A 23,509-nucleotide genomic window follows, 5' to 3' on the forward strand; every position below is an offset into this window, starting at 1 on the left:
CACTCTCACAGTGAATTAGACAAGGATTCAAGGATCATACAGACATGTAGAGTTGGGAAAAAAATGGTTCAGGAAGAAATAAAATATCTAAGGAATACCATGACTTTACAGTCATTTGTGCATCAACATGAAGAATTGGTAATGTCATGCCATGACAGATATCAGTAATATTGCATTGGAGTTAGTGACGTGTAATTTGTTTATTTTTTGTTTGTGTTTATTTACTTGTGTTAATTCAGAATATTAACATAATGCTATGTGAGAGAAATGTGCAGTACATTTTAATTACTGAAGAGTTTCTCATTTGCTTATGGGCATCAGATAAGATTTGACGTCATATACGTTGCCATCATGCCTCTGGTGTGTCAAACTAGCAGTATAGTCAAGTCCAAGACCAGGACCAGCCGAGATCAAGGCAAGACTAATTCTTAAGTGTGTTGAGGCCAAGTCAGGATTGGGAATAAATGAAAGCAAGACTGAAAACTCGAGACCGAAAACAATCAAATCCTTTCCAAGACTAAGCCTTTACTTCAACTAGTTGTCTTCATTCATAGAGTGAACCAATGATTAGTCTGTTTTCGAGAAGAAGGAATTACTTCTTGTAAAACTTTGTAAGTGCAAAAAGAAAAGACAATACCACCATTATTCATACAAACTCTCAGTCGAGACCAAGACAATATTTAGCGAGACCAAAACATCTTGAGCCCAGAGTCAACTCCTTTCACACAACTTAGGAAAAGAAAAGAAGTCTGCAGAGTGACTGCAAGCATGTGAGCACTGGATCAGTATTAGATTTCGGCCAATACTGCGAACTCTCGTTTCTGTAGGATGGGGTTTTACAACAATGGTGTTGGATTTTTTTTTCCATTCTGGCCAGTATCCCTTTAAATAAATTAAATAATAAACTCTGACTGGGGTTATTTCTGTGTGATCTGTGTGGTTAGCCTGCTCATCAGTTCCTTCTTTTAATAGCAACACTGCAACTCTGTCACCGCAAGTTAACTGCTGCCAAAGCAGTAAAACTGAGGGATTAACAACAGCTCGGCGTTATCAGTCAAACTGTAAGCTATCGACAGCTGACAGAGCAGCGCTGTCACGTCTCATACCTTTTCTCCTGCTGAAGCCAATGTTCATCGTGATGAGAGACAGAAGCTCCACTCGTCTGGACAGAAACCACCTGAGAAACAGAGAAAGTGACAGCGTTAGCAATAGTACATCCTGATTACATAAATGTCCAATTTGTCTGAAAAAAAAAATCCCAATGACATTTCAAAGTCAAAGACAGTGAACCAGACCTCCCACGCTATGATCTCAGTGTTCAAAGAGCCACAGCTCAGTCCCTGCTTCCTGACTTTACTAACGATTCGGTTTTAAGGCTGCTGTCAGATAGCTGTATTGCATTACATGGAGTAAAGATGGAGTATTGTCTAGAAATGAGATGCATATGATGCTAGCGGGTTGCGTTTCTCAAAAACACAGCCGGATGAGCGATTTAAAGTATATAAAGTACAAAATTTCTGATCTAAAGCCTCTCCAGTATGTAAATTGAATTGATTTTAAACTAAAAGTCTGTCTTTGATACCATTAAAAGTCCATCAACGAAGTACAAAGTACTGAAAGACGGCGAGTTCAAATAGAGTGACAGGCAATAAAAAAAACATCAGAAGTCTAAATTATTCAGAGGGAATCGATGTGTCTGGCACTGGGGAATAACACTTATTAACAAGACCCACGTCACCTTTTGCTCTCACACCATTAAAATGTCCTTTCACTAAAGTGTCTCACTGAAGACATTACACAAGCCAGAATTATCAAAGAGAAGTGCCCGCTCTGTCAGGGGGGTTTATATATATTTTTAAATATAGCAGAGAAAATGAAATGCAATTGACATTTAATTGCATTCTGAGTCCAGGAGACACCTCAGAGGTCTAAAAAAATAAATAAATCCCACTCCTGACAAAGTCATTTAATGCTGACGTGGAAAGTAGAGCAGTGAAAATGAAGTAGAGGTCTATCTCATTTAAATCATATGTCATTACAGAAAAAAAAACAAATCACATGTTCACGTACTCAGCAGGAGCTGAAACTGTGCTGGGAGTGTGAAATGTGAAATATGGTTGAACACACGTGTTTGCCTCTGGACAGCGTGTTCTGACCAGATAACTGATGCACTCTGAATTTCTAACCCTTCTAACTGAACGTTAATATTTCCCTTTAATCTAAAGCACCAACTGCTTCATAAATAAAGCATATAAATATCAATATTCAGGCAATTTGGAAATATTTTATTGCAATAATTTTTCATTTAAAATCTTAAATCAGTTAATCTTTTATAGTTTTTTTTTTTTTTTTTTTAACATAAATTACATTAAAGTTTATACACTGATCAGCCATAACACTAAATCCACAGGTGATGTGAATAACATTGATCCTCTCATTACCTGTCAAGGGGTGGGATATATTAGGCAGCAAGTGAACAGTCAGTTCTCAAAGTTGGTGTGTTTGAAGAAGGAAAAATGGGCAAGCGTAAGGATCTGAGCAAATAGGGTAAATTGTGATGGCTAGACGACTGGGTCTGAGCATCGCCAAAATACCAGGTCTTGTGAGGTATTCCTGGTATGCAGTGGTCAAGCTGGTGAGGGCAGTGTTACGCTCTGGGCAATGTTCTGTTGGGAAAGCTAGGTTCCTTTGACACGTACCACCTACCTAAACATTGTTGTAGACCAAGTACACTCCTTCATAGCAACGTTATTCCCTAATGGCAGCGGCCTCTTCCAGCAGGATAATGCTTCCTGACACACTGCAAAAATTGATCTCAATCCGATGGTGGGATGTGCTGGACAAACAAGTCCGATCCATGGAGGCCCAGATACCACAGCACACCTTCAGAGGTCTTGTAGAGTCCATGCCTTCATGGGTCACAAGGGGGACCTACACAATATTAGGCAGGTGGTTTTAATGTTATGGCTGACCTACGTCAGAAGAATTGTGCGGATATTTGAAATCTTATATAAAACAAATGAATAATAAAATAAAAGCAAATTAAAAATGGTGGTAACATCAAGCCATGCCATCGCTGATTATTTTCAGATAACAGCACACCTCTAATGGGTTTATTCCTTACAGGGTTAACCTCACAAATACAGCAGTCTTCTACATTTAATTAAGAGAGCTAAAGCTTATGATCACAGTTATAACAAAATGAACTGTTCAGCCCTAATATTCAATTTTCAATTTAATGCAAGTAACTAAGTAGTAAAAATGTTCTATTATGACCATTATTCTTTTTAATGCCACTTTAATTCAACCTCAACCTCAATTTATACTATATATGTATGAATTATTCCACTTAAAGTTCTTGGGTGATTAAGGGGTTAAACTGCATGGCTAATAAATGTCTTACACCATCTCCCCCTCGAGTGTTAATGTTCTCCAGCTACCTGCATGACAAGTGAAATGACTTATGCAATATCCCTCCGCAAGTTCTCAATCCGGAGCTGCAGAAAACAGCCGGGAGGTTTCGCCTGCAACGCTGATGGATTAAGCTTATTAAAAAAGTGACAGCCGCAGGGTCTTGCTGGGGGGAAATAAGTTGAGGGAAAGGTTGCCGAGAACTTCTAGAGGAGACCTAGTCTGTCATTCACGACGTATTGTGACCACATACACACACACACACACACACACAGCTGCAAACCACTTTATATGTAGTGGTGCGGGAAACACCAGTGCTTAATTTCAGCCATAAAACAATTCAAGGATTAAACCATAAAACCATCCTGGTGACAATGTCCTGAACCCACATAGTCCTGTTTCTTTCACTTTGCAAATAAACATAAATGGTGAGATAGTATACAAGATATTAATAATAATAATAAAAAAATTATATATCAGTTCAAACATTTGCCTCCATTTTCTGAACGCTATATAAATCAATATATACACATATATGATGCAAGTATTTCTACATTTATAAGTGCGTACAGCCTTGTTCTTATCATCTGCATAGCTTTTAAATCATCTAATATTCGTACTGAGCTGGTTAGCTCCTGCCGTTTAAAATCAGGTCTCGAGAACAAGAGATTCGTAGCAGTACATCTTTTTTTTTAACTATTCATTTAGTTGGGATTTTGAGACCTGCATTTCATTTCATTTTCATTCAAAACCATTTTGCACACAGCTGTAGAGTTGTTGGCAATCTATGGATTATACTGTGAGCACACACACACACACACACACACACACACACACACACACACACACACACACACGCACACACACACGCACGCACACACCATCTTATCTCAACTCAGTAGTACTTCCTGCCAGCTATTAGATCTTCAACACTGCAGACACTGAGGAAAGAGGTACGATGATGACGTGCTTCACGGTGCATGTAATCTCATTATATGGGCAGTTAAGAAAACCAATTAGGACAACGGCAAGCATGCAGCAGGACCGAGGGATGAATACGTCTTTGATTTAATCCAGAAAATACAGCTCGGTCCTGAAGTAGAGGAAAACGCAGAGCCAAAGTTGATATTTACGTTATATTCGGTCCAGTAAAAAGTTATAAATACAACCTACACAATATAGGATTATTCTCACTGACTAAGACTGCATAGTATGGACCAAAATAACATACTGAGACTCTGACATGTGGGGATGTGCTGTTATAGGAAAATAACAAATGACAGGGTGGTGTGATGAATTTGTTAGTTTGTTCATTTGTTAATGAATTTAATTATTTTCCTATAACGGCACGTCTCAGAGTTTTATTCAGCTTATTCCACAGCAGTTTGCTAACAATTTTTTTTTATGTAATAGAGAATGGCAAGTTGTATTTTTTTCATCCATTTATAGTTTCATTTTCCATATTTTTTTTTTTCACTATTGCATTGCTGCTAATTTTTTAAGCAAACCGAAATATTGTGATCCACTGCGATGTGTAGGGAAAAAATATTTTCTAATATTGCCAACATTTAGCTTTATTTATTTATTTATTCATTGAGATATTTACCAAGCTATGGTAAATATTTGACTGTTAGTTTGTTTGCTTATTTAGATATTTAATTATGCAATTATTTATCAACTTATTCATAAATTTAATTAGTTATTGATTTATCTCACTATTTGGGTATTTATACATTTTAAAATTTATCTATTTATTTAGTTAGTTATTCATTTATCTGGCTATTTATAGAAGTATTTATGTAGCTATTTATTTATGTAGTTATTTATTCACTTATAAAAAATATTTATTAAGTTATTTATTTATTATTACAATTTTTTAATATAGCTATTAATTAATTTATTAAATTATTTATTCTTGAAATGTAACTATTTACTCATTTATTCACATAGCTATTTATTTATTTGTTACTTTATTTATTTATCACACTAATGCTATGATTTCTGTTGGGAACTGTCTCTGAAGAGATTTTTTTTCACACAAGACAAAATAAATATTTAGTGCATTTTTATTGTTATATTTCAAAGAACAATATGGCAATAGTAAGTGCACATTTACTGTTCAGCTGATTGTTGTTGTTTTTTTAGATCAAGTAAACACGGACCGTACCACGTGGTTCCTGTATAATAATATCTTACATACACTGAAGTGCATTCCCACACATTTATCAGTGCTGTTTAAGTGCGTAAACAGCAATGAATCGCTCATAAAGATGTAATGAATTGATTCATTCACAGTTTGTATGATTCAGTAAAGAATGAAGCCATTTTTATAAAGTCAGGTGCATCAGCTAACCTGCGCCTGAGTGGCCTGCGAGCCACTGTGTGGCATTCTCGTGCGTTTTTCTTCTCCAAGACAAAGCTCTCACGAATAATGGAGCAGGTTCATAAATCTTAAGTGCTGACTCCGAGGGCCCCATTTAGAGCTTAAATCCATTTGAATAATTTCCCTCTAATCTCCGCGCCTGTTTCTGCGTGATAAGGCCTCTGCCCTCGTGGAATGCTGCGCCCGCCCGAGCCACTTAAATATGCCCATATTTTACTGTCGGCCATTAATTTCTGAGTGTGTGTAGTGCCTTTTTTTTATCCAAGTAAAGGTGGGACTTTTGCCAGCTGCTCAATGACAATCCGAACAAATGTACACCATTTGGCTTTTCACCTATAAAGGAATATGAATATGAAAGAATGAAAAGCACAGACAACGTTATTTGTTAACCTGCCTGTATCAGGGACAGCCAGCTTTAAAAGCCTTGCTTGTTGGATAAAGGAAACGTTAGAGCTTCCTGAGACAAATAAGACCTTCAGAGAGAAACAAAGCATGTAATAACCACTGTACAGCTCAATTGCACCTGTCTTTCTAATCTTTTTATGCAAGATCAAGAAACAAACAAAGAGTTTGATCAAGCTCAAGTCTTTTTTCAAGGCGTGTTACAGTCTCTGTACAGCAGCTAGAATCTGATCTCATTCTAAATTGGATTAACATAAAAAAGACTTTTATTCCACACTCACATATCTGTTGAAGAATATAAAATAAGAGCATCTGTAATCGATTATTTTCAAATTCTACAAACAAACGAAACAGGAAGAAAGACAGAACAGACCCTTTCAATGTCTTCAGAGCCGCTCGGTTAAGTAATAAAACCAGATGGGACGTGCTGTTCTAGGTAAATAAATCAGTTACAGAGTGGTGCAATGAAGTTACTGCTGATTATTTCTTATAGCAGCACACGCTGGAGTGTTTTATTCCTCTTATACCACAGCAATTCACAGATGATTAAAATTTCTATGTGGCTGTTGATTTTGCTTTTTTATTTTGAGGTTTTTTGTGCTTTTTTTGTGGAAAACTACTTGAACGGCACAAAATTGTTTTGCGCGGTCTTTCACAGTGATGTTTGTTAGTAAATGAGAATTTTTAGCTGTACTCATGCTCGACACACGTGAATCGAAGAGCACTTTGGCTCAATGTGCGTTGTGATGATGTCATGTGACGTGTCTCGGCCCAAATCTGCTGTCATTTTGAAAAATTCCAAGCTCCTCTGAATATTGCGGAGTTTGCTTGATTTTGCATTCATTTCTGCGATCGCAAAATTGCGAAATCCTGGAGGGACTGAAAAACACTACGGGTTTAAAATTCTGAATAACCTTCATACTAAACCCTGAAGTGAGGCATCTGACTACATAAACATCCTGTGTGATCAAGCAAATAACACAAATTTTAGCTTGAATGTAAAATTTTCATATCCTCGACTAAGGCACCTTCTTTGTAGTGCACTATGAAGTACAATACTGAATCCACAAACATACTGCATATTTCATGGACATGTTGTAAAAAATTTGAATACGCACTTCAGCCTCACCTCTCTTGTCCGTCCTTAATGCTAAATGGGTCGTTTCGGGAATTTAATAAGAAGGAAATTGCAGCCATCCATCTCATTTTTAATGTGCTTTAATGTGCTTATTCAAACCCAGCAGAGACCATCATTACATTTTTCACATATTATTTGGTAGGCTTTTAACATTCCTAGCGCTATGCCGATTTTATTTTGTGTTTCTGACGAGAGACATGAACAATACCCTGAAATTTATTTGACTTTTTGTCTCATACAGATGACGTTACTGTTACTATAGCAAAAAGCGTTTGATTCTTTTTGTACCACAGAAATTTAGCAACAATTACAATTTTTATTAATTAAAGAATGTACATTTTATCCGTTTATAATTATGTTTACTGTCTGTGAAACAAGCTAGATCTTGCTTTACCTATGGCTGTTACAAAGCGCTGACACTGGAGACTCCTTCTATACAGAAATCATAACCATATGTTGTTTAAACCTGTTTATGTGGAGCATCTGCCATACAAGTCCCCTGTTACTATAGAAACGATAACATATTAGAACGAGCACATTCATATAAACCTGTGATTTGCGGCTGAACTACTGTCAGAGCTGCTGTTATAGAAAATAAATGAACACCTTCTGACCAATCAGAATCGAGAATTCAACACAGCATAGCAGCATAGCATATAACTGTACTGTATTTTAAATACGTAAACAAAGTGCCATTCTTTGCCAGTCTTCCAGCACTCCGAAATTCTCCCACATGATCATGATGCAATTGTGGAACAAACCAGCTCCACACATTCTGTTTAAACACTAAGAGGTGTGTACTCAGTGCTGTGACATTTTCATAATGACATACAATTCATTTCAATTTAATATTTCACCTTAACACCTTTATATGCAACACAGAGGTTAAAGCAAACACATTTTTCTGTCCTGCACATTTGTGGGTGTTAGACGTGATTTCTCTAAAAATGAACTTTTCATCATTTCTTTTAACTAATCACTGCCTTAGTTTATCAGTCAATAGGTTTATCACCAGTTTCAACACAACTGGAGCAATCTGGGTGTGAAAATCTGGCAGGTTTCAAAAGTTGCATCAGTCCACCCACATCACTGCTGATGGTTTCTTTCTTGGACACCAAAATAGCAACTGGACAAAAACAAGAAGAAAAAAGACCTGGGTTACGGTGCAACCAAATTACCTATACGCTGATGATATACTAGTAGGGATGTGTGTCTCCCTACTATAATAATAATACAGTTACATGTTTAACTATATTATACCAAAACAATAGTTAAACAAGTGACAAAAAAAGTGATATCCACCCTCTTCTGCATACATGAGCGATCATACTAGAGGTCGACCGATAGTGGATTTTACCGAAACTGATAACCAAGTTGGGCTGTACCTGCCGATAACCCATTAATCAACCAATAGTTTTTAAATCTGATACTGAATCAAAACATAACCCTCAAAGTAAAATTTTGCTGAACTTTATTACAAAAATAAACTGTACTGACTGTACCATGAAAACATTCTTTACTTTTTTAAATATATAAATATTAATATATATATATTAACTATTAATAAATATTAAAGTAAATAAAAGATATACACACAAAATTGATCAAAAACACTTCAAATAACACAACAAAATTTATTTGTCAGTGATAGTTTTTATTTCGCCTCTACACTCCCGCAATGGAGGCAACTGGGAAAAACTATCGATGTGGATTTTTGTGCCGATTAATCGTCAAAACGATCAATCGATAGACATTTACATCATACAGCCACAAGTGTTTAACGTCACATTGATTGACAGGGGAAAGAGCATATGTCACTTCTCCCACCTAAGAAAACACGACAAATTTTGCTTCCTAGCCATGGATGGATGTGACATTGTTGGGACTCAAACTCACGATCTCCCAATGATAGAATAAACTAGAGCTGCAAGAACTAATCGATAAAATCGATAATAATCAATTATGAAAATCGTTGTCAACGAATCTCATTATCGATTAGTTGGTCTGGGGTGCATTTACTCATTACGTTACTTCTGTTCCGAAAACACGCTTCGGAGAGTAAATACTAAAATTGTGCCTGTACTGTACACTTACACTATGCATGGAGTACTCTACCATCTAGTGTGTGGATTTTAGAAAGGTAATATCATCTCAAATATATCACTAGCATTTTTTTTACTAACCGGGACTATAAGCCATGACAGTGCATGACATCATACACATGCTAGCATTAGCAGACACCCCAGAGTCACCGACAATGACTTTCTTCAGTTTACATCGTTAACTTTTATTCCCAACATGACCTCAGTCACCATCAGACGGAGGAGAAATCATCATGTGACTGAGGAATAAAGTCCTCTATGTGTGTGTGTATATATATATATATATATATATATATATATATATTTCTATATAAAAATGATTTAATTCATTAATTTTAGTTTATATTGTATATAAGTATTTATGCATTATTTTTTATGGATGCACAAAAAGCATCGAATTAAACTACAGTCCTAAATTAATAATATATATTCTGGTGTGTGTGTGTGTGTGCGTGTGTGTGTGTGCGTGTATTGGGTTCTTTTCTGCTTTGGACAAACAGTATTTGTAACACTCAGTTTGTGGATTTTATTTTAAATAAACAAGCAAAAAAAAAAAGGTACTGAAAGCTTGCCCCGCCCCATCCGATTAATCGAAAAATAATTGGCCAACTAATCGATTATGAAAATAATCGTTAGTTGCAGCCATAGAATAAACGCTTTTCTGCTGCATCACTGCACCACATATTGGTCATCTAATGCTTGTACAAGCTAATGTGATCGATTGCTGATGTCTAGTTACAAGGCACCATTTCCAAATAGTCTAATGTATATTTGTTTACATTGTCATTAGCTGATTTTATCTCCCTTTCCACATGAACGATAGCTCCGATTAGCATCATGACACAAAAAGGTGAAAAATGCACATCAGGCACTATATTTCACCAGCCTCCAGAAAGTACAAGTGGCCATTTATAACCCATAATGGCTCATTGTATGATGGATGCACGGCCAAGTCGGTTATATATCTCAGATGTTCATCTGCTTCTGTACTGCCATGTTTGTTTGCCACTCTATCATTGTTTTCACCATTTACATGACAGAAAACCCTCTTCCCTTCCTCTTTTATGTGAAAATATATATGGTATGTCTAGGCAAAATATTCAGAAAATGAACACACATACACACACAGACATGCACGCATGCACAAACAAAGTACACACATGAGGTAATTACTGTGTTAGGAATTACAGCTAATGTTTGTTTGTCTTTTAAAAGAACATGTTAAATGCACTTAATATGGTGACAGCTTTATCTCTTTCTCTCTCTCTTTTGTCTGCCACTGTCACTCACTTTTTTGTCTTTTTCTGTCGGTCTCCCTCTCTCTTTCTGTCTTTTTTCTCTGTATCTTTCTTTGTCTCTCATTCTCACTGTCTCTCTTTTGATGTCTTTCTCTGTCATTCTCTGCCTCTGTCTATCTGACAGTCTCTCTCTCTCTCTCTCTCTCTCTCTCTCTCTCTCTCTGTAGTTAACTGGTAGTTATTTCTCAGGAAGGACATAAAAAACCCGGCACATCAAACAGCACAACAAGGCATGATGATATCGCTCTTCTCTCTCTCTCTCTCTCTCTCGGTCTCTGAGTGTCGGTCTCTCTCCCTTTGTCGCTCTCTTTCTCTCTTTTTTCTCTCACTGTCTGTCTCTCTCTCTCTCTCTTGCTACAAAAAACAGATAACAGTCCTAATGACCAAAAATTAGAGACATTCCTTTTTCTTTCATGGCCACCTAAAGATAAACATTCATCTATAAAAACACATTCATATCAATCATTTAAACAAACTCAGATTAACTGCCAGTCTAGCACGTGCCAACCATTAAGTATAAGCACACACATACAGCAGCTACAAATAGATGCTCAGGCCAACATTAACCTTGAAATGGCTAATTTAATGCGCTCCACAGTTGTTTGTCGTTATACTGCTGTTTCAGCAAATTATTCCTATATCCACATTACACTCTTCCTCCCAGAAGCTGCCAGCGATAATGAAATTATTAAGGTCATGTTCCAGGTGCGGTTTTCATTCCCAAATAGGCGCAATGAGACCAACACAGCAATGCCTGATGGGTACACACATTAAGGAACTTTTTGACATCATATCAACACACAAATTAACAACAATTACTAACGATGAGGCTACTGCCAGCAATTTCATGTCATTAACATACCCTAACCATACGATTACAAGAGTTCATTTAATGCTGTACATTTGTGGTTCTTCTATTTGTCTTAAGCCTTAAACGCAGGTATTTCCACAAACCTTAGAATCTACCATCAGGTCACCCACTATCCTGTAATAACTGTATATTTGTTATTGCTATATACATTTTCTAACTTCTTTTGCTTTGTTTATTTAAAATTTAGTAATTTCGGTATTATTAAATTGTTCAAAGCAAAATAGAAAGGAATTTCTTCTATCAAAATTGGTCTGTGGCGGTACCTACCAGAACAATACATTCGATGTACGGATATGGATATCAACTCGGTCAACATCAATTTAAAGCTAGTTTGCTCACACACTAACAAAAATAAACGCTAAGGACAGTTTTATTTATTATTATTTAAGTCATTGTTTTATAGCTTGCCACTAGTTTTTTTTTTAACCAAACTACTGTTGCGTAACATAAAACGAACATACATAATGTGAGACTAGTCTGTTTGCTACCATTAACTAGCTAAATAATGCATATAACCCTGATGCTAATGAACTAGCTAGCTCTATCTACATACATTTTTCAGTTGTTGCTTTGTTTTGGAGCTCATCGCTTTATCACTTCAGTGAAAAACCATAACCTTTTTAAAAGAATTAAATGCTGCCATTTCCGATTGCAGTGACACTGCTGCAGTGGTACTGCACTGAAAAGCAATCACTGCACAATTACAGCTTTTAACCATACTCGAGTGCCGAGAAAGGGCGAGACTAGGTAAAAGCTTTGAGAACTAGCTAAAACAATTAGACAAAAAGACAATTTGAGTGTTGCAGCCTTCTTTAAGCGTGACTCAAGATGCTGAAAAAAGATCTGCCTTTGCTAATCTTAGACGCATTTCATCATTGTCTATTCCCGCTTCCTGTTTCCCCCCCCCGTGAGAGGGGAAATCGAGCACAAGCATACCAAAATGGGAACTGTGGTGTGAGCGAGCACGGAATGGACGCCCTTCCTGGGAGGGGGTATTATTTGATTTGGAGCGTGGCCAGCCAGGCACTCCCATTCTCACTTAACACATCTCAAGTGCAGGTCCTGCAGGGACAGAATGCTTTCTCACTTTCATCCCACGCTGCACTCAGCTTCAGGAGTAGCATTCTGCAGGGTTTATGAACTGGTTGTATCTCTTACACCAGCTTGAGAGCACTCTGATTTCTGAAGTATGGCAAAATGTGTTTTAGTGGGGTTTTAGGGCTAAGAAGCCCTACAAGCTAAATTCGGATTGGATTAGTTTCCATGTGGAGGTGGGTAATGTCATTGTTCCAGGAGTACCTCTCAAATTTTAGTCCCATCTGAATCTGCCATTTGGGTCATTTTTACAGACTGTGTGTATATGAAACTGGAAAGATTATACCGTATTTCACCTTCTAGAAATTGAGCAGTAGGTACAACTCCAGAAAATATCCTGTCTGAATTGAGATGTTGGAAAAGATTGCGTTATTTCCCATGGGAAAAGAGGTTTTTCACGTCTTCTTCAGTACAAAGTCATTCCAAAACTAAACCAAAATCTTACCCTAATGAAACCAAATGGAAACCAAGGTGGGTCTAAAATGCAGAACAGTAAAATATAGATGACGTTTAAAAGGACGTGTCAGAGAAGACGTGATGCTTCTGGGATTTTGTTAAGTTCCTTGCACATCTACATCGTACATACATATTATGGTCATGTGACCTACTAATGATCAAGTACAAGAAGCCAAAAGCCCTAAAACAAATGAGCGACATTTATTAGTGACAACTGTGCACACATCATGAACATGCTCCCACATATGATTGCTTACCTTACCGTATGTGACTAATTAATACAGACAGCTTCCAGCAACAACACTTAACAGACAAGCGTCCGGAAACCTAATCCTGTCCGACTATACTTAAGCCAACTACTTTAGATGCTTATCTTAACGGCGTTCTCCCTCTCCCAGTATTCATCTAACCAACACATACTGTCCAAAAGGATGTCCTTGGGATTCTAGAGACTGGTCCAAACATCAATCTTCTGATCCGTCTCTTTTTCATGTAAGGTACAACCTTTTTGTCTCTCAGAGAGGTGCTGCTGGTGTGGAGAGCATGCAAATGTATTTATCTCAGCATATGAATGATGAGCAGAGCATTCTCACTGTGTTAATGTGGCTTCAAAGGATGGCCTGAGCATTATGATTATGATTATGGTCAAAAATAGACCTGATTTGGAAGGTGTCGAACATAACCACTGAGCTACCACTGTGCTAACAGTACATATTTAACAAACAGGACTACAGGGTATGTCCTGATTCTCGGTACTGGGGATGATACTGGTTCATTTGATGATACTGGATCATTTCATCCTGAAATGATGAAATTTGAACATATTTTCCATTATGGATGGGTGCAAATACTTACGTTCTCACAAGCGAAAGCAATGATCAATCATGACAGAAACAATAAATGTGAACATTTATTAAATTATAAACTTTGCTTTATGCCACAGCGCTGTTGAATTCTGCATCCTGATTGGTCCGAAGGTGTTGGCTCATTTTATATAGCAGCGGCTCGGAAATAAAATGGCGCACCCATTATATGGTGCAGCCAAATATTTCAGCCATTTGAAACTTCAGGAACACACAGGACAGATTTTCTGAACCCTCATGTCTATTGTTAGTCAGTGATTGTGTAAAATCAATGCTCATTTCAAAGCACAGCTAAAAGACTTCTGAGAAATACAACTGGCCTGATTGCTTAAGAGGAGACTTGGGTCAGACTGAACCAGGGGAATCGGCAGCAAGGAGAAAATTAAACAGACAGTACAATAAGGCATGATGAGATCGCTCTTCTCTCTCTCTCTCTGACTTGATATACAGAATATTCAGTGCACATCTGAATGGTTTTTGATAGACCTAATTAAATGCGGCCCTGCAGAAAAAAAACCTGTATCTATCTCGCTGTCTTTGAGCTCTTCGCCTGAGCCTCCTGAGGGAACAGAGGCTGTGTCACAAATTACAAAAGAACACTCTAATTACTCTACTAATCTAAATCGATGTGTGAATTAAGTCGTTTATCATTAATCGCAAAAGCAGCTTATGTGGAAATTAAATATGTGTAAAAAATACTACTCTATTATTAGCTCTGCTTCGCTGAGCTAATAATTTAAATTAATTAAAAGATGGTCTAAATTCAACAGATTAAATCTGTCTGTACTGCAAACGATAATACCTTAAAAGTGAAAATATCCTGAACAGAAGCAAAATTATCTAATTCACTACTCATGATTAGATTATAATAAAACAAATATGATTACAAATATGATTAGTTCTAGACATTTTTACTAATTCCAAATTATTCGCTGTGTGTTGTGTAATCACACGCACGTGCCTCCTTAGTAATGGAACGGAAAGGCAGAAGTACAGAAATATCCTGGATTAATCATGATCACCAGTCAGTGCAGTGCGTCTCTCATGAGAAGTGTGTGAGACATATGAACTTCACCATATGTCTAACTCTGCAGCGGGGGTCTTGAACTTTTCCAAGAGACTGTGAACCTCATTGTGGAAAAAATGTCAGACCGTGTTTGACTAAGATCTCGTCTGAATGCCTTTCATGTTCATGATCATATAAAATGCAAAATATGAAAATTCTTTTTTTGTAAAGAATGCTGTCATTTTCTATGGTGAAGTTTCTATGCCACAGCAAAAAGCAATCGTTAAAAAAAAAAAAGAATTAAACACTTTATGTCAGACATGAATGTAATTCTCAGTTGCACTGCATTTCACTTTCATCAAAGTGTTGCAGTCGTGTTGCACTGAAATGCAATCACATCCCCAAGCTGTACTGCCATGACTCTAACTGGAGAAAAAGAGAAAGGTCTTTCTTTTGCAGGTTTGCACAATGCTGAAATCTCTTTAGTTTTGCCTGTAGTGATGGGTGATAACATAATTTTACAAATGCGCAAGCTCATAGGAAACAATACAACAACAGTGCGCTTGCATTATTTAAAATATCCTTTAGATATGCCAATAATCTCTTTTGGGAAGAAAATATAATCAAAGAAATCTCTTATGAGTGTGATTTTTTTTAGAGGAAAGGTAATGAATTTGGTCAGTTCTTTAAGTGAAAAATTTAACCATTTTGTTCAATATTCTCATGAAGGGTGCCAATAATTCCGAAACTTACTGAATGTAGTCACGTTGCTGACAGCCAGCAAGTCCATTCCTGGTTTTTAAGCAGATGCGGAAGCAGGAACATGTCTTGCTTTCTAGAGTTATAAAAATGATTTTCCGATGAAAATACCGACATTTAAGTCCTTTCTTAAAGATAGATGATGTAGTCTTTTACAGGGCGATTGTGTTTCGGACAACATCAGACCAATCAACAAGAGAATCAACAGTTGCTGTTATCATTAAGACTATTAAAAGTAAAGAATAAAAATCTATTTTCATCCACAGAGCCTAAACTGAATGGCGTATAAAATGGAAAACTATTAAACTCTCTGTTTATAATGAAATGCCTTCCAGATATACTAAAACTGAATTATCACAAAGATTTCTGTTCATTTATTTACTTAATTACATCTCAGGAGACATGCGGCAGGCAAACTCACAGCTACTGAAAGAGAGAAATAAAGATAAGCATGAATATGTACATCTTACAGTAGAAGTGTAAATCGGAAAGAAAACACTAATGAACTCAGATATTTATTCAAATCAAATACAACTATGATCAGGCTCATATATTCCTCTGAGGTTTGTTTTTTCCCCAGAAGTATGAAACACATTATGTATAGTTCATTATCCAAATGTTTCACCTGTCCATCCATACAGTCCTCAGAATTATTGGCACCCTTGATAAAGCTGGGTAAGAAAAAATGTCTTTAAAGAAATACAGTTTAAACTTGCTTCAGTCTAGGACAAGTCCAAGACCAGGACTAACTAAGATCGAGTCAAGACTGAGTCTTAAAGGGGATTTATTAGTAAGTCAAGATCATTTATTTATTATATAAGTCAATATCAAGCCCAAGACTGACAACTTTTTAAGGCCAAGCCTTTACTTAATCTAGTTGGCTTTTGGATTATTGCAGAAAATAAGCTCTGTAACCAACAAAACTTTATGATTCTTAAATTAACACAACTTTTATGAATTTAATGAGTCTTTATTGGTCATATATACATTAAAGCACAGTGAAACTCTTTTCTTCACATACACCAGCATGTTAGGAAGCTGGGGTCAGCCATGATACAGCACCCCTGGAGCAGAGGGGGTTAAGGGCCTCACTCAAGGGCCCAACAGCGGCAGCTTGGCAGTGCTGGGGCTTGAACCCCTGACCTTCCAATCTGTAACCGAGAGTCTTAACCGCCAAGCCACCACTGCCCCTGCATTTTGAAGCCTAAATACAATCAGCAGAAGTAAAAAAGCTAAAGTTAGGCTATAAATGAACTATTCCATAGTCGCAACGTCACCACCACTAAGCTTTATAGCACTACAACTAGAAAAAATGGAAAATACTATAAATTGATAAATCTACAAGTTGGAAAGTTTTGAGTTGGACTAGTTTGCAAGAGCGCGAGGATAAACACAACGAGGCCGTAGTATAGATGAGTTTTCCTGTTTGCTGTGATGGCGTTTTGCTGTGGTGATCAACTTGGAATTGGACGTGTGTCTATATTGTCTCAAGGCACTGTGAAGAGGATGGTTCGAGTGGCCAAAACATCTCCAAGGATCACAGCTGGAGAATTGCAGAAGTTAGTTGTGTCTTGGGGTCAGAAAGTTCCCAAAACTACAATCCGAAGTCACCTACATCACCACAAGTTGTTTGGAAGGGTTTCAAGATAAAAAGCCTCTACTCTCATCCAAAAACAAACTCAAGGGACTTCAGTTTGCCGGACACTACTGGAACTTGGGATCGGCTTCTACGGTCAGATGAAACCAAAATAGAGCTTTTTGGGAATAAACACCAGAGGTGGTTTTGGCGCACACAGAGAGGTAGCCATATGGAGAAGTACCTCATACCCACAGTTAAATATGGTGGTGGGTCTTTAATGTTTTGGGACTGTTTTTTTGCCAGAGGACCTGGAGAATTTGTTAGGATACATGGCATCATGAACTCTATCAAATATCAACAGATATGAAATGAAAACCTGACTGTCTCTGCCAGAAAGCTTAAAATGGGCCATGATTGGATCTTCCAGCAGGACAACGATCCAAAGCATACATTAAAATCAACACAAAAATGGTTTACTGACCACAAAATCAAGGTCCTGCCATGGCCATCCCAGTCCCTTGACCTCGAAATGTGAAGGATCTGGAGACATTCTGTATGGAGGAATGGTCTCAGATCCCTTGCCAAGTATTCTCAGGCATTATAGGAGACGACTCAGAGCTATTATCTTGGCAAAGGGACGTAGCACAAAGTATTGACTAAAAGGGTGCCAATAATTGTTGCACACCTATATTTAACAAAGATATTTTTATTGGATAAACCTGTTTTGTTTGCAATTGTTTGATATCCATGAGAGCAGAGTATTTTTGTGATTTTTTTAAACAAAAGATCAAAAGGTTAAACAATAAAGACAATTTTTCACAGCCTTCTTTGCTCAAATTTACCAAGGGTACCAATATTAATGGAGGGCACTGTAATAATGAGACATGTACACAGTAGTAGCACACAGGACCGCGGCTACTCTAATAGGCTGCGTGTATTTGTGTGGCAGTCAGAGCTCGTTATCCGAACGCTAACAGGGACAGGGTTTGAGTCATACTCTTGTTTCATCAGTATCTGCAGGGAGCGCTTAGATATCTCTATTGATCACGCAGTCAGTGTGCTGATGGGCTGTCTAGTCAAAGACATTTAAAGATGCCCTCACAGCGAGAGGCTGGAGGTGTGGGTGATATGTAAGGAACAAAACAAGTTACTGTTACCATGCTGAAGTTGATATATGAAGTTATATTCCAATAACAGAGTGTCCAGAACCATTTTATTCCATTTAAACTACACAGTTATATTTTTGTAATTATTAAACAATAAACATATCATACTTTTTTATCCATTTATAATTACGTTTAATGTTGTGGACTGTTCACAACACAGTTAACAAAATCCTTTTCTGAGAGGACAGAGGTAAAAAGACACTGATTGAACACCAACACAATAACACAATAACACACAATACACAGAGCAGGTAATAAAAATGCACACATCAAAAGTGACCAGAAATGAGTTCTTATACTGCTATATGCTGTATTTTAGCTAGATAGCAAGAGTTACTGGGCTACTTCATGCTAGTTTGGGCTGAAGATGCTAGTCATTACCTCACCAGCCTCCCTTTTTTCTCTCTTATGAAGTTGGTAAGTCAAAAAAAAATAAATAAATCAGCTTGTCTTGTTACTGAGAAATCGCAAAGAGTAAACTCCTTTGTCTTGAAGATTTTGTAAAACCATCATAAATGTGAAACAGCTTTATCTTTGACTGTTACACAATACTGACTCCTTGCCTAAACATTCCATAAATAAATGTCTCCTCACAGAAAAATTCACCAGATAGCAAGACGTGTTACAGAGCTCGTAACGAAGTCCCAAGTGCATATAATAACTTTTTAGAAGTGATATTCAATCTCGTGTACAGCACAATCAATGTAGAAAATCTGATTTTACTCCCAGTCTCACACAGAGATTTGCAAAAACTAACGAGGCTAATGTTATGCTAATGTTACAGGTGTTTTAATTGACATTTTAATTGAACACTTAAAATGTTACAGTGCTTTTATAGGCTGTTTGGAACAAAATCTAAATGTTAAAAAGTTACCTCAGTCTGTAAACTGTATTTTTTAGCTGCATGGGAGCAGGTAATCATTTGAAATGTGCTAATAAGCAAGTCTTTCAAGAGAACTAATTTGGGGTGAAATATTGTTAAACCATTGTACATTTAAGTGAAGACATTCAAGCCGGAGTGTAAACCCTGATATGAAAAACGAAGCCGTATCTCAGTGGGTTATAACGTTCACTAGAGGATTTTCTAACGCAGTAATCGCAAATGGCGGCAAGTGCGACTTAAAATGAATGGATGGCTAATAAAGCTATAGCACCAGCTCTCAAACAGTGATGAAATGTACAAGAAGCGATTTTAGTCATTTGAGGTTATATTTATGAATAATGTGATCGTAATTTCACTAGTGTCTTGTTACTCTTATAGACTGTTCTTGTAAATTGTGACATTGTAATGAATCCTATGCAAATGAGTCTGTGACTATTTTACACCCATTAACTACTGCAGCTATTCCTCCTGAGGTGCACATAACAAAACTTTTTTTTAACAATATGAGCTCTAACTGCATGCAAATTATCCATACACACACCCCATACACCTGATAGTACAAAGAAACATCTAATTAGATTTCCTAGTGCACTTTTGGAGCTCACAGATGATGAGAACGACAGACGTGAGTGGATTTTTTTTTTTACATTCGTGCAATTATACGGCCGATTCTTGCTTATATCCGAGTCATCGTGACACTCAAAACCAAAGTTGAAGCCATGTAGTCAGGATGAGAATGACTGAGATTGAATTACACTTCTCTCTCAGTTTAACAGCTAAATTTAAGTACTACCACAGCACATTTGTGTCTCGACCACAGCTGGAGTCGGACTCTAAAATCTGGGTCAAAGCTTTAAGCATCTGTACAAAGAAAAAAAAAGTGCTGAAAGAAGCGTTTCAGTTCACTCAAGTTCATTTCAGTTCAGTGTTCGGGATTATGAGGCCTGTAGAGCCCAAAGCACAAATGTTTTATTGTATTTTAATCTTTAATACCGTTCCACACTGTTCCGAAGCCCAACAACTTCACATATTTGATATTTTGTTGTAAATAGCAACAGGTCAGAGATATAGCACCAGTCTGCTGTGCTCATTCTACCTCTAGAGCTTTAAACTCTTCTAACTAGCTGATTTTAACTATTCCACAAACTCAAATGAGGCTTTTTCTACTGTAGCCTCAAAACTATTGAACAGCATAGCAATTTTTTATAAAGACATCTCTCTATAGTAGACATTTTAAAATCCAATTAAAAACCGATTTATTCTCCCAGTTGTTTGAGTCTCTTTATGGACCATAGTGCTCTCTTATGTGTATAATTTTGTATTTTTATTTTGCTTATTATTATTACTTTATTTATAATTTATTGCTCTTTAAGTTACTTGATCTTACCATACAGCGCTATAGTCTTTAAATGTGCGTCACCTATATATATATATATATATATATATATATATATATATAAGGTGACAAATTGCACTATTGTGTTAATTCTTTCAACTGTTCATCTATAAACATGAGGTGGGAGGTGGGAATACACCCTGGATAGGATGGCGGTCCATCACAGGGTACCATGCACACACATATTCACACACTCATTCACACCTAGAGGCAATTAAACATAGTCTATGCACTTTGCTTGTTTTTGGGAGGTGGGAGGAAACCAGCGAACCCAGGGGAAAATCCACACGGGAACAACATGTGAAACGCCACACAGACAGAAAACCAAGTTCAGGATCGAACCCTGCAGCTATGAAGTGGCAACTCCACCTTCTACACAGCGCATCTTATTATGCTCTATATGGTATTATCCTTTATACTTTTACAACTTGATGTTAAAATAAATTTCTGATGCAACACTTAAATGTGCAGTGAGGCACATTCTCATTCTCAGGATTCTCAGTGCTTCTGTTCCAAATGACTCCCCACCCTCTACATAAGTGCACTTCGTCTGCTAAATAAAAGTCTTTTACAGTTTAGATAGCTCCAATTTAAGTTTCAAAAACAGACTAATGGATACATTCTCCCAATATAGGAAAAAACAACCAAACAATAAATACATTTTAAAAAATACAACAGCAGTCTAACTGTATGTAATGTCACTTATGAAAAAAATCACGAAAATAATTATGTCTACAAGCTTGAATTCAATATATTATGTCTAGAAGCTTGAACACCACGTGCACAATATGCAAAAAAATAAAAAATAAATAAACCACATGACCTATGTGAAAATAAACAGTGAGAAAAAAATTGTCAAAATAATTTCTTTTAGAAAGATCACATATAAAAATAGAAATACATACACTGTATGTGAAGAAAGCCTGAAGTGCATTAAAAAAATCACATTGGAACATAAATCAGCTGTGTTTAAAATATTACATGTAACAATACATGTACATGTAACAATACAATAAAAATAGATGCACTGCATGTGACAAATATGAACTGCGATAAAATCATGTGAAAATGAAAAAAAAATACATGCACCATGTGAAAAAAATGGATCATGAGGGAAAACTCATACGTGAACATAAATAAATGATGGGGGGGGGACTCAGATGTGAAAATAGCACGTGCACTCCATGTGGAAAGTGTGAAAAGTCACGTGTGAAAAGTCCACTAGATGTATCAAACGTGAAAAAAAAAATAACGCGTGAAGATTATATAGGATGCAAATATTTTGCCATGTGAAGTTCATGAGACTTTTTTGAACAGGATGCATCAGTGCAAAAAATCCCAGCAGAAATCCTCCTCTTTAATAAACACCTGCATGCTTTAACGAAAACTATTCCCTTCTTTATTTATATAAAGGAATGAGTGCGTGACACTGAGTCTCACTGAAACGGGTAAACAAACTCACATCAGCGCATTTTAAAAAGCCTTCAAAATGTCAAAGCGCAACTTACAGGTAAAGCCGTTTCTCTCCGTTATTCCGCCGCTCTCCGGTGTCTGCAGGTTCGTGCGCCGGTCCCCGTTATTCCGCGCGCGTCAGCTTACTCGAGCTGCTTAAAGAAGTTTAATGACATCACACAGCCAATTAAAACAGCGCGCGAACCTCCGACCATTTAAAGGGGACGCGCGCGATTTGTTTTTGGTTAGCAACGGTCTAGTCAGCCAACATTATCCATGAGCTATGTGTTTATCTCATCAAAGCAAGCTGATGTGTCTGTATGTTGACTGAGCGGAAGCAAATACTAGTATATACAGCATTTCACTAATTTACTAGTGCTGCTTTGTTTACTATTGATGCTGTGAGCAAGTATTATGATAATGTTATGCTGAAATCCATTTGGATGCCCAAAGCTAGGTCAGATTTGTATGGCTAGTCTCTGGATTTGATAAACGTATACTATATGGCCAAAAGTAGGCCATGTGAACACCTGACCATCACACCCAAGTGTGCTTGTTGAACATACCATTCCAGATTTATTCCCCTTTTTGCTGTTAAAATAATCTCCCCTCTTCCGGGAAGGCTTTCCACTAGATTTTGAAGCGTGGCTGTAGGGATTTATGTTCATTCAGCTACAAGAGTATTAGGGAGGTTAGATCACACTGTGACCAATGTAAGTGTGAAGCAATTCATGTAGATCTTCTTTATATGCTATATGACCAAAAGTGGCTCTTCTCCAAAATGTTGCCACAAAGTAGGAAGCACATAATTGTATAGAATGTCTTTGCATGCTGTAGATTTACAATTTCCCTTCACCCAAACCTGTTCCAGCATGACAATGCCCCTGTGACAAAGCGAGCTCCATGAAGACATGGTTTGCCAAGGTTGGAGTGGAAGAAACAAATATCTGGGGTATCCTGCGCAGAACCCTGAACTCAACCCCACTGAACACCTTTGGGGTGAACTGGAACGCCGAATGCACCCCAGACCTCCTCACCAACATCAGTGCCTGACCTTACGAAGCTGTTAAAACACCTTTTCACAAAACAAAAGCTACATATTAAGTAAAATATCAAGCAGTAATTGAAGCAAAGGGAAATCGGTTTACTGTAACTGTGTACCACCATATTGTTGTTACGTCAGGTGTGTTTAGGTCAGAGAACTCAGCAAGGTGGATGTTCCCAGATTGGAATTCCGAGTTGAAAGACC

At 37.2% G+C, this 23,509-nt stretch overlaps 1 protein-coding gene across 2 annotated transcripts in view; it reads right to left on the reverse strand.

The window, feature by feature from the left end:
• The window catches only part of gulp1b (GULP PTB domain containing engulfment adaptor 1b), a 33,127-nt gene extending 10,465 nt beyond the window's left edge, over positions 1-22,662 (reverse strand). The window contains exons 1-2 of one of the 2 annotated variants that reach the window (XM_053637896.1): positions 22,317-22,662; positions 1,107-1,177 (exon numbers count right to left, since the gene is read on the reverse strand). In XM_053637896.1, coding sequence (XP_053493871.1) covers positions 1,107-1,134 — 28 coding nt within the window. In that variant the 5' untranslated portion in view covers positions 1,135-1,177; positions 22,317-22,662. The remainder of the gene's footprint in view (positions 1-1,106; positions 1,178-22,316) is intronic. The other variant, XM_053637897.1, reaches the window with a different exon arrangement.
• Positions 22,663-23,509: the final 847 nt, after the last annotated feature.

This window comes from Ictalurus furcatus, chromosome 12, assembly GCF_023375685.1.
Source record: "Ictalurus furcatus strain D&B chromosome 12, Billie_1.0, whole genome shotgun sequence".
Taxonomy (NCBI): Eukaryota; Metazoa; Chordata; class Actinopteri; order Siluriformes; family Ictaluridae; genus Ictalurus; species Ictalurus furcatus.